The sequence below is a fragment of the Quercus robur genome, chromosome 2 (genome assembly GCF_932294415.1).
Source record: "Quercus robur chromosome 2, dhQueRobu3.1, whole genome shotgun sequence".
Lineage (NCBI taxonomy): Eukaryota > Viridiplantae > Streptophyta > Magnoliopsida > Fagales > Fagaceae > Quercus > Quercus robur.
The window spans coordinates 932,690-944,874 of record NC_065535.1 but is presented as its reverse complement, the minus strand read 5'-3'; the positions used below and the strand labels follow the sequence as shown (position 1 = coordinate 944,874).

Here is a 12,185-nt window from a genome sequence, read left to right as displayed (position 1 = left end):
ATCAATATAATAAAACCAGCTACAATATCTTCTCAACTTTATGTTTTCACAACAAATATACATGAAATCTTCACTTATTCTGGATATTACAAGCCTCATGTGGTTGCTACACTATAAAAACTCTTTCTTAGATAAAAATAAAATCCTCAAATTTTCCTTTTCTCTTGGTTTAGCTACTCTCTCTCTCTCTCCCCCCCCCCCCCCCCCCCCCGCGCCCGCTAAATTAATTCAAACATCACATATTCCACTTGATTTGTGCACTTTACAAAAACTTAAAAGAAAACCAAAAACTCATTGTTTTTGCCTTGCACTACACAAGTCCAAGTGAAAGTACCTTTTTTTTTTCATCGGCTAGCATTCAATTATTGTTAGTGTATGGTTGTGATGGGTGATCACACTATAATATGGTGCAACCTCACATAAACAATGACACCACTTAGTGGATGGTGTTACTTTACAAATGTATCAATATGACCTAATATAGCGGTATTTTATAAATGGATGGCTCCCATTTTTTGAATTTTTTTCAAGACATACGATTCTATCTGCAAACATGGTAAAGTAAACAAATCATTTGCAGCAATGTTTATGTATAAGACTCCAATTCCAATTTCTTGGTGAATAAAGAATACAAATCACTTAAACTAAAAAAATAACCAAGTTAATTTTTTCTTTGTTTTACCAAGAAAACCCAAATAGTAGTTTTTTTTTTTTGGAGCAGAAACAATAGTAAACTTTATTATTTATACAGAATCATGTTGTACAATAGGAAAGAGGAAAGAATTGCATTCTTTTAACTAAATAATGACATTTTCTTTCTCTTTTGCAATACTAGCTAAGATTAGAGAAACATGATTACGTCGTAAATGTATGCTAACAAAAGAAAGAGAAAAAATCAAAACTATCACTACTAAGTTTAATGTTTTCAAGGATCCACTAAGTTATTATAGGAATTTGAGACAATTTTCCAACAAAATTTGACCAAGTCATTATCTTTTTTATTTTTTGTTTTTGTTTGGTGAATAGGACCAAGTCATTATCTAATAGTTTACATGATTACATATTACCACCTATTATTTGTTGTGAAAATATTATAAACATAAGTAATAAGTTGTTACACAACACTTTCATAACAAATCTGAAATAACATGTTGTTATTGGTTGTTTGGAATAGGCAAAAAAGTAATTTAAGTTATAGATTCAAATTAGAACCAATAACAACTTACAGCCTATAATTTGGTGTGAAGATGTTATGAACGTAACACTTCTCTATATTTAAAATTAATTTTAAATGAGATGACTCATGCATATTCACTTTTAGATTTATACCAGTAAATAATCACAACGATGAAATGGAATCGTTTGACAAGCTTTAAGGGAATCCTTGAACTGTAAATAAGATCTGATTTCCGGTTCAAATGCTTATATACTAGTTTAGGACTCAGGAAGTTTCCTTGGGTGGGTCCGACATTGTTCCTTTTTCATGTATGGTATTATTGATAGTATGATACCTGTCCCACAAAGCGCCAAAAGCATAATGAATATTATATCACTCAAAGATCATACACTATAAGGCAATTTGGTTTGTTAAGACTTCTCTTTGAGGCAACATGGAGATATCTGCATCTTTGGTTGTCGGGATATGCTGTGTTTTCCTAAGCAGTTTGATTGAAGTTGAAGCATATAATCAAAATATACATTCTCTTCGGGTTATAGTGTCTGAGAATCAGCCTTACAGAACCGCTTTTCACTTCCAGCCTCCTCAAAACTGGCTCAATGGTATGAATATTTACAAGCTTTAGTTCATTTCTTTTCAGACTAACTTTTTCTTAATTTGTTTGTTTCTGTTATTTTACATGTTCTATTGGAGGGGTGTGTAAATGGGTGCCTTTGATTTTATACAGATCCTAATGGTAAGTTTTTGAATTCATCCCAAGTATTTTTATTCTCTTTTTGCTTCTGGTTATGGACGTTTGTGCATTAAGCGAAATAAGTACTTCTTATTCTGTTTCTTCTGAAATGCTGGACTTTTCTCTCTCTCTCTCTCTCTCTTTTTTTTTTTTTTTTTTTTTGATAGATCTGAAATGCTTGACTTGATTCTTATGTAAACTATTAGAGATATTATGGGCCACACCTGATGTAGGCCCATGTGCATGTAGATGAGGCAAACTAATTTCTGGGTTAGTCTAGGATGGTTCTTTATTATATTCTCGTTTAAAAAAAAAAAAAATCTCTAGTCTATAAACCTTATGTAGGGTTCATTGTAAGTACACAAAAACTAAAGATGTAGTCGTAAAGAGTTTTTCATTGATGAAAAGCTTATAGACTAGAGTAGTTTCATTTAAATGATTTCATTGATGAATTCCAACAATTATACCACCAACCGTTCAATAAAATAAAATAAAAACAATTATACCACCAACTCTAGCATGTTACAATTTGTAATCTAAAAGCTCGTATAAAGGTCCGTTTGGGTAGTGCAGCAATTTTGCAAGTTTTGGGCTTTTTTTTTTTTTTAAGTCCAACGCGTAATGGGTTCATTGACCATAAACAGTGCTAAATAGTAAAAAAAATTATTTTTTTATTATTTTCAATTTTCAGCAAATTAAACTGTATCCAAACGCACTAAAAGACAAGTAACTTGCTTATATTATATATGGTTTTCTAAAGGTCAATTTTTTCTACGTACAATGATACTTTTACCAACTGTCAGCTAAAAGCTAGTTCAAACACACACGTTAATGTTTTTGGTAATGTTTATGATTTCTTTATTGCAGGGCCAATGTATTATGGGGGAGTTTACCATCTGTTTTACCAATACAATCCCTATGGTGCAGTGTTTGGTAATAGGATGATATGGGCACATTCTATATCATATGATCTAATTAATTGGATTCATCTTAATCATGCCATTGAACCGACTGAGCCATTTGACATCAACAGCTGCTGGTCAGGCTCTGTTACAATCCTTCCAGGCAATAGACCTGTTATCTTATACACTGGTGTTGATGCTAATAATTATCAGGTCCAGAACTTGGCCACACCAAAAAATTTATCTGACCCATTCCTCAGAGAATGGGTAAAATTCTCTAAAAATCCTATCATGACTCCACCTAATGGTATCAAGGTAAATGAGTTCAGAGACCCAACAACTGCTTGGAAGGGCCTGGATGGAAAATGGAGGGTAATCATTGGAAGTGAACTTAATAACCATGGAATAGCCATTCTATATCGAAGCGAGGATTTTGTGAGCTGGACTAAGTATCAACATCCACTTTATATATCTGAAGAAACTGGAATGTGGGAATGCCCAGACTTTTACCCTGTGTCTATTAACAGCACAAATGGTGTTGACACTTCAGTTCAGAATCCAAGTGTAAAGCATGTGATGAAGGCAAGTTTCAATTCCCATGACTACTACACGTTGGGTAACTATGACTCTCAGATGGAAAGATTTATTTCTGAAAGTGACTTTACGGGTACTAGTTTGGACTTAAGGTATGATTATGGAAAATTTTATGCTTCGAAGACATTCTTTGACAATGTCAAGAACAGGAGGATATTGTGGGGTTGGGTGAATGAGTCTGATAGCACCGAAGATGATATTGAGAAAGGTTGGTCTGGACTTCAGGTAAACTTAAGCTGAATTGAAGGCATCTTTGCTTTGCATATACCTTGAGCACTCTGAATTAATAAAAATATTTCCAAGTGTAGTCTTGTTTAAACTATAAAAAAAGGTTTAAATTGGCTTATGGATGTAATAATCTTCTGTTAATATATTAGTGCAGTATGTCATAAAGTTTTTTTAATCCTACTATCTACTCGAGTCATGCATTGATTGATGAACATTCATGGTGTTGGAACTCTGGTCTGCAGTCAATTCCTAGGCGAGTCTGGCTTGATAAAAGCGGAAAGCAATTGTTACAGTGGCCAGTTGAAGAAATTGAAACTCTACGTGACAGTCAAGTTAGTATTCATGGAAAGAAACTTTTAAGTGGAGCAGTTTTTGAACTTTCAGGTATCACAGCTGCACAGGTGATTAACTAAGTTCTATTTTCTCACACTGTCGTCATGTTTTAAAGTCATTTTCTTTCAAGTATTTTTCTTGCATTATTGTGACTACACTCTTATATTTATAATTAAGGCCGATGTGGAAGTATTTTTTGAGGTGCCTGAACTAGAAGAGGCTGAATTCATGGATCCTACTGGGGTTGATCCCCAACTTTTCTGTGGTAAAGAGAATGCATCTGGTAATGGCAGATTAGGACCATTTGGTTTGTTGACTCTCGCATCAAAGGACTTGACAGAGCAGACTGCAATATTTTTTCGAGTATTCAGAGGTCCCAGCAGATATATAGTACTGATGTGTAGTGATCAGAGCAGGTTGATCTCTGACATGTTTTCCCCCCTTTGCAGTGGAATAAGGCTTAATGTTTATGCAATTTAAGCTCAATGTTAAACGTTTAAAATGCTTACAGGTCTTCTTTAAGAAAAGAGGTCGATAAAACCACATTTGGAGCTTTTGTTGACATCGATCCTCGCCTTGAAAAGATTTCGTTAAGGAGCTTGGTGTGTTTATAGTATTTTCTATTGAATCTTTTTTTCAATTGCTTTGTTTATGATTAAACATTATTGGTTCTTTACCAACAAAAAAAAAATATATATATATATATATATATATATTGGTTCAACTTTTGCAGATAGATCACTCAATTGTTGAGAGTTATGGAGGGGAAGGGAGAACTTGTATCACCACTAGAGTTTACCCCATGTTGGCTTCAGATGAAGGGATGCACCTGTATTTATTCAACAATGGGAGTTCAAGTGTGGTAATTTCAAGATTGGATGCTTGGAGCATGAAAAGAGCCAAAATCAATGGCAAAGAAAGTTTAAGGTATCGGGCAACGTAACTTGAAGGATGTAACATCATTGAGGCCTTAGGTGTGTTTTTTACTTGTATTTAGAAGGCAATTGAGGTGTAGACCTGCTAGCTGACATAGGTTTTTTCACCTCATGCTTTATGGTTTCTTGATATCCCACCTTTGAGTCTATGTTCATTTATCCTTCTTGTTGTCTCTGGTGTTGCTGTGCCCAACGAGAGTAACGTATACAGCTTTCTGTTTAGTAATACACATCATTTACACAAAGAAAGGCATTGCCAATAAATTTTATGAAATAGATGCAAACTGCAAGTGAGACTCATTTCTGAGATGTGTGTGTATTCTTCATGCTTCTAAGCCTTTCCTTTTTTCCTATCAGGCAGTGCTCTCCATTCCAAGAATTCCAAGGGAAATGTACTTGGGTTATAATTTTCTGACCCATGACAAACTATAAAGTCAATCCTGGAATTTTACTTAGAACTTGAAATAATCTTTCCTTTTGACATGAGTAAAACATGAATAGACATGGCTGATTCAAAGGATTCATACGAAGCTTTCAACTGTTTGACGTAAGAGGATATGACTTTCACATTTCATTGGGATGGGTGGATGACTGGATCAATAAGCCCTTCTTTTATTACTTACAAGCTCCAATCACTTGGCAATAGTTGGTGATTTGGACTAGATGCAACCTTGAACTTGGTTTAGAGTTAGATCATTACAAAAGAATGTAATTTGGATCAAGTAACTCAACAAGTAAATGTGACACATAATATGAGCACTCTACAACTGCTTCATCTCATTCTTTGCCACATATTTATCATATATTCACTGATTATTCTGGTAATCCATTTTTTTCCTTGTAAAATTGCAACAGCTCAGAAGCTTCCTTCTTATCAACACAAACCTCTGCAGGAATAACTTCTCCACATACTCGAACACTGTAGGCAAGTAAAAATTCTCCCTAACCAAACCTTTTGATTGCAAAACTTGAATCATCGAAGCCCTTGGAATAAGTCACTTCTCCAAGCTCATATTAATAAGTGAAGGGCGTTTCACAATAAGCAAAGACTTCAAATCCAACTTGTTGACAAGAAAATTCATCACCCGCATAATCTCATCCTCAGATGCAACAATACAATAGGGGTTCTTCCTGAAAGCAACAAGAATCTCTTCCTCAAACAAACCCCACCTCTTATAAGCATTGACTTCCTCTCCCATGTGGATTTGCTCATTGCCTTCATTGCAGTAACAGCTTGAACAAAACTAATCTTCAAAGGGTTGAACCCATGTCCTTTACTTCTTCCACCATCTCTTTAAATTTAACCAGATTTCTTGCTATAGCTCTAGGCTGAGCTTTAAATAACATAACTATATGTAATTCAGACACTCCGCTTTCTTGCAAAAGATTGACATTTGGTGCCATATAACTGTCAACATCACAATTGAGAATTGGCCAAAACCGTTCAACAATAATAGCTCTAATAATATTGACATCACTATCAACCAAATTTTTAAGCTATTCAAATGAAGGGAGTACATGGTTTTTTAAGCTTTGCTTCAATATGCATGGATTTCCAGATAATACTCCAGCAATGTCAGGTCTTGTAACGCCTTCAGAGTATAAAAACTCCAACTTGGGCAAAAAGGATATCTCAGGATCTGCTAAAGAGCACCGAAGGTGTGCTTATGATTTTTGAGATTTGGGATTGTGATAGGCCATTGTTCTTGAAAAAACTAATGACAGAGTCTGCTCTATCCGGGGTTTTGAAATTAACATATTTAGAAGCTGATAGAGCAGATTCTGGGGATAACCCACATGAATTTGTGAGGTACAATACTTTGAATGAGTGTTGGTTTGAACTTTGAAGCGCTTGAAATGCATCAAGAGATAATATTGATAATGACAATGAGTTAAGATAACAGAATGTAATAGAACAAAAACCAACAAATGGGGGGTTTTTTTTTTTTTTTATTCAATTATTTAATTAAACAGAATGTAATAGAACAGAAATAAAAGGTTTTGTGTTGGGTGCTTACTGCTTACCAGTGCTGAGTTGAAAGATATTTCAAAGAGGGTAGTGATGGTGATTGTAGAAGAGAGAGATTTAGACCAACTGATAAGGAAGCCATTGTTAAAGTCTGTTACTATCTCTTGCACTCAAATCTCTTTGCGCTCTTTGTTCCACTCAAATCCGTTTGGTTAGGCATTTTGGGAGCTTAAAAGAGCATTTTTAAAACTCAAAACTCTGTTTTGTAACCACAACTCCTCATAGCTTTTTTTATAAAAGCTCATTTTAAACTCAAAACATCATTTTCCAACCGCTTATATAAACGCAATTTAAAAGTACTTATTATGGCGATCATTAACTTGTTAAGACAAAAGTCAACGTGAGTTTCGTAACGCTTTTTTTTTTTGGGTATAGTACTCGAACCTAGCCATGATAGTTGCTCATTTCTTTCTGACTTGGTGTTTTCAGTTTTGTTGATTTGCTTGTGCTACACTATCGTGCTTTTCACTTCTCAGAATTTTTTTGCTATCTCAATGGATTTTTTATTATTAGAATCAAAGCACGTTAGTGTAATAACTTGTGAGCTACATAGAGGCGCCTGGACCACCTGGTGGCATGCTCACATGGTCCATAGTTTTATAAATATTTACAACTCAAGAATATATTAAAAAAAACACTGTTGCAATTAGAATACCAGAGTAAATGCAAGTTGATACAAGATAGTGAGATACTCACTCTATATTCAGTAATAAAATGCAAGTTGAATATAAAAACAAAATGAAGCTGGTTCAATTTCTGCTTTCTAAACTTAATTCTGTGGCATCATTATGGGAAGGGTGTAGCCATCACTGAGCTCTGCAACTGATGGAGATATATGTACTTTGGGCTGTTGGTTTATGCTTTTTGCTGGTTGGTGATGGAGTTGAAGTTGAAGCCTCCCATCAACCTTACAGAAATCTTCAATCACTTCCAAGAGAGCAGCCTTACAGGACTGCCTACCACTTTCAACCTCCTAAAAACTGGATGAATGGTTAATCTTCACAACCTTCTTTTCATTTCTCTCTTGTTCTTTCAATTTTATACCTGTATTGACTTTGTTCTTTGTTCATGTAATTTGGCATGTTGTAATTGGCACATGGCTGTTGTTGAAATACAGATCCTAATGGTATGTTTTCACATTTTCTTTATGTTATGTTGATTCAGTTATCCTTTTTCATTTCTAGTTCCTCGGTTCCAAGGCTTAGTAGATTGAAGTTTCAGTTCCCATAAAAATTTGATGTACTATCAAATATTCATGAACTTTCTCATTAAAAAGACATGAGACATAACCAATTAAAACTTTGCAACAAGTTAATTCTTTAATTGAACAATTACTGATGGCCATAAAATGGATTATTTGATATGACTTAAAAGGGAAATATACTTTGTATTGATACATACCTATGAAGTTTTAGGGAACAGACTTTTTTTCTTTTTGGGTTTTTGGTTTGTGGTGTTTTGAAGCATACCAAAGTAGAACTTTTAGTAACAAACATGGTGAATTTCCAGTCAAGTTTGAAGCTTCAACATTGTACAGAACAACTTGCACATTGTATGATACATGGCAATCCATCTTACTGCAGGACCAATGTGTTATAGGGGTGTCTACCATCTATTTTACCAATACAATCCATATGCTGCTGTGTGGGGTAACATCTCATGGGGTCATTCAATATCATATGATCTTGTTAATTGGGTTCATCTTGAACCTGCCATTAATCCATCAGAGCCTTTTGAAATTAATGGTTGCTGGTCTGGTTCAACTACATTCCTTTCTGGGGAAAAACCTGCCATTTTGTACACTGGAGCTGACCTCAAAAAACGCCAAGTTCAAAACATAGCAGTGCCCAAGAATGCTTCTGACCCTCTCTTAATAGAATGGGTGAAATCTCCTCATAATCCTCTACTGACTCCAATTGATGACATTGATCCAGACAATTTTAGAGACCCAACAACTGCTTGGCAAGGGCCAGACAAAGTATGGCGGGTAATCGTTGGCAGCAAGATCAAAGGTCGTGGAATGGCAATTCTATATCGAAGCAAAGATTTTGTTAATTGGACTAGGAGTAACAAACCACTCCACTCATCAACAAAAACTGGCATGTGGGAGTGTCCAGATTTTTACCCTGTCCGTATCAACAGCAAAAATGGAGTTGAAACCTCTGCTCAAGATATATTTACCAAGCATGTGCTGAAGGCAAGTTTTAAAGATTGTGACCACTACATATTGGGAAATTACACTCTCAAAACAGATAGTTTTTTCGTTGACACTGATTTTATGGATACTGGATTTGACTTGAGATATGACTACGGAAAATTCTATGCTTCCAAAACGTTTTATGACAGTGCTAAGAAGAGGCGTATACTGTGGGGCTGGGTGACTGAATCTGATAATGAATCAGATGACATAAGGAAAGGATGGTCTGGGATTCAGGTAAACTAAATTTCAATTTTTTTGGGTTAATTTTCATTACTTGACAATGTATTATGTATGGGGGTATGGAGTAGCTTCAAATAGACATATTTAACGAGATGACAGAACTTGGTTGGTTTTCCTAGCAACCTAGAGCAAATTTATGACTTCATGCTTGACACATGACTGCAATTTTCGAAAGTATTTCAACCAATTGGTGGTTTTCATAGTTAGAACTTCAGAAGTGGTTAATCAACGTTCTTGTTTCCAGAGTAGAGAACTTATTTTTTGCTTATGAAAATAGGCTACATGTTCTCTATTGGCTATGGGATTTACTGAAACCATGTCAAGCTTTCAACCATATAGGCAAAAGTGCTGAATTACGTGACTATAACCATACTCTTTGTTTTCCAGTCAATTCCTAGAAGCATTGTGCTTAGTAGAACTGGTCAACAATTAGTGCAGTGGCCAATCAAGGAAATAGAGAAACTACGCACCAATAAAGTGAGTTTTGATAGTAAGGAGCTCAAGGGTGGTTCAATTTTTGAAGTTTCAGGGATTACAGCTTCACAGGTAACTAATTTTATCCTAATCAGTGACTCTGCATATTATGATTCCAGTTCATTTGTATACAAATTCTGGTTTTTTTCTTTTTCTTTTTTTTCTCCCATTAAGGCCGATGTAGAAGTTTCATTTGATCTGCCCAATCTGAATGAAGCTGAGTCTATAGACCCAAGTTGGGTTGATCCTCAACTGCTCTGTAGTCAAAAGGAAGCATCTGTTAAAGGCACACTTGGGCCATTTGGTTTGCTGGTTTTGGCATCAAATGACTTATCAGAACAAACTGCAGTCTTCTTTCGCATATTTAAAAGAAATGACAATTATGCTGTGCTCATGTGTAGTGACCAAAGCAGGTTGGCTTCTGATTCAACCACTTTTCAAATCTTTCTCAGTTGATTTTTACTCTTAGCTGGATATGAAACTGACGACTTCAACAGGTCTTCTTTGAGGGACGGGCTTGACAAAACAACCTATGGAGCATTTGTTAGCATGGATCCTAGTGATAGGAAAATATCATTAAGAAGCTTGGTATGTAGCTTTGTCATTTATTCTTCACTCGCTGTAATAAATTCAATAATATCACACTAAAACAAGATTAACAAGAAGAAACTTATTCAGAATAGTCTTCATTTTAATTCTATTTGTATTTACAAGCTGGTTCTGATGAGTAATGTGATTGATGACATATATATGGCTGATAACTCTGATTGTCTGATCTAGAGCACCTCATAACTACTATTGTTTTGCATCAGGTGAAAGTTGTTTCCACTTTTCTTTCATGTTACATGAAGTTTATTCTTTATAGACATGCAAAACCAAGATTTTGCAATTTCTTGGAAACTGTGTGTGTACGTGCACGTGTGGTTAAGTTCATTTGCTGATATAATGTATCTGCATTTTATATTTTTGCAGATAGACCATTCAGTTGTTGAGAGTTTTGATGGGGAAGGGAGGACTTGCATCACTGCTAGAGTATATCCAAAATTGGCTATTGATAAAGAAGCCTACCTATATGTATTCAACAATGGAACTCTTAGTGTTAGAGTTTCAAAGCTTAGTGCTTGGAGCATGAAGAGAGCTCAAATTTTTCCTATCAAAAAGAGACGAAAGCCACAAATCAATTAGAACCAAACATCTTGAAGATTGAGGGTATTAAAAGTAAAACAACTGGAACATAATAAACAGCTCAATACTGAGTCCTCTCTCTCTCTCTCTCTCTCTCTCTCTCTCTCCCCTATGCTATCATTAGCCTGTCAAGCTACCCCACATGGTTCAGTTCCTTATTTGTTTTTGGCCTTTTCCGAACCCATTGGCATCAGAGTGTTGCACCTCTAGTTAATACAAGTTCTACACCAATGACAAGTCGAATATCCAAATCTCTTTTCTAGATAAGAGACAAGTTCTACACCATGACAGGTTGAACAACTAAATCAATTTTCTAGATAAGAAGAGAAGTTCTACTTTTACACCAATGGCAGGTAGAACAAACAACAAATCTCTTTTATACTTAAGAAGAGAAATTCATTAGCTTACAAAGTTATTGATTGGAAACATGAGGGTCCGTATTGGCCTCATTTCCAAAGCCTTAAGAAATTTGTGGGGTCTTAAGTTCGAAACTCTATCAGCATGGTTATTCCTCCCTGTAATTACCTAGTATATGTAGATGGATGGACTACTTCAGGAAAATAGTCAAATGCACGAACAGCCATTGAGTACGAGACTTCAATAAAAAAGTAATTGATTGGAAAAACTTTCAAGCTATGAATTTTTTTTGTTTGAAGACCCAAGCCCATTCTTGGGCCATTGTATTTCCCTTATAATGCATCTCTTTTTTGTATTGTACTTGTACTGCTAGGTTAAATGGACTCTATGTATGGGTCCTCTCTATAACATGTTTAGTGTAATTCAATAATATATTCCATCATATATTTATAGTTTCGTCACAGTATTAGAGCCAAAGTTAGGGACAGAACCAAGAATTCATCCTTAGGGAGGGGGGGTGTCAAAGAATGAAAAAGAATTCCTTTTTTAAGAATTAGAATTATACAAAGATTGAAGAATAAATTAATGCATGAAAATAATACTAGCATCTATTCATATCTAAAAAAAGAAAAGAAATATATATATAAATAATAAAAATACAATAATTTCTTCTTAAATCTTAATGTAGTCAACTTATTCATATACCAAGAGGTAACTCAACACTGTTTTAAATCTTGAAAGACATTTATAATTAATTATGTACTAAATTTTTATCCCTCAATTTCATAGGTTGAGGAT

General features: G+C 34.9%; 2 protein-coding genes across 5 annotated transcripts; both read left to right on the top strand.

The window, feature by feature from the left end:
- Window positions 1-1,641: 1,641 nt before the first annotated feature.
- Window positions 1,642-5,211, top strand: LOC126708195 (beta-fructofuranosidase, insoluble isoenzyme CWINV3-like). Of its 2 annotated transcripts, XM_050408007.1 has the most exons (7): window positions 1,642-1,779; window positions 1,871-1,913; window positions 2,778-3,631; window positions 3,877-4,035; window positions 4,145-4,383; window positions 4,479-4,569; window positions 4,701-5,211. In XM_050408007.1, the coding sequence occupies exons 3-7, from the start codon at window positions 2,783-2,785 to the stop codon at window positions 4,908-4,910; spliced, it is 1,548 nt and encodes a 515-aa protein (XP_050263964.1). In that variant the 5' UTR covers window positions 1,642-1,779; window positions 1,871-1,913; window positions 2,778-2,782; the 3' UTR covers window positions 4,911-5,211. The 2 variants fall into 2 exon arrangements, with proteins under 2 accessions (XP_050263964.1, XP_050263961.1); XM_050408004.1 differs by having other exon boundaries at window positions 1,769-1,913.
- Window positions 5,212-7,644: 2,433 nt separating this feature from the next.
- Window positions 7,645-11,850, top strand: LOC126708170 (beta-fructofuranosidase, insoluble isoenzyme CWINV1-like). Of its 3 annotated transcripts, XM_050407984.1 has the most exons (6): window positions 7,647-7,922; window positions 8,515-9,365; window positions 9,759-9,917; window positions 10,020-10,258; window positions 10,343-10,433; window positions 10,818-11,850. In XM_050407984.1, the coding sequence occupies exons 1-6, from the start codon at window positions 7,757-7,759 to the stop codon at window positions 11,028-11,030; spliced, it is 1,719 nt and encodes a 572-aa protein (XP_050263941.1). In that variant the 5' UTR covers window positions 7,647-7,756; the 3' UTR covers window positions 11,031-11,850. The 3 variants fall into 3 exon arrangements, with proteins under 3 accessions (XP_050263936.1, XP_050263941.1, XP_050263944.1); XM_050407979.1 differs by having other exon boundaries at window positions 7,645-7,922; window positions 9,759-10,258; XM_050407987.1 differs by lacking the exon at window positions 7,647-7,922 and adding an exon at window positions 7,954-8,057 and having other exon boundaries at window positions 9,759-10,258.
- The last annotated feature ends 335 nt before the right edge of the window (window positions 11,851-12,185 follow it).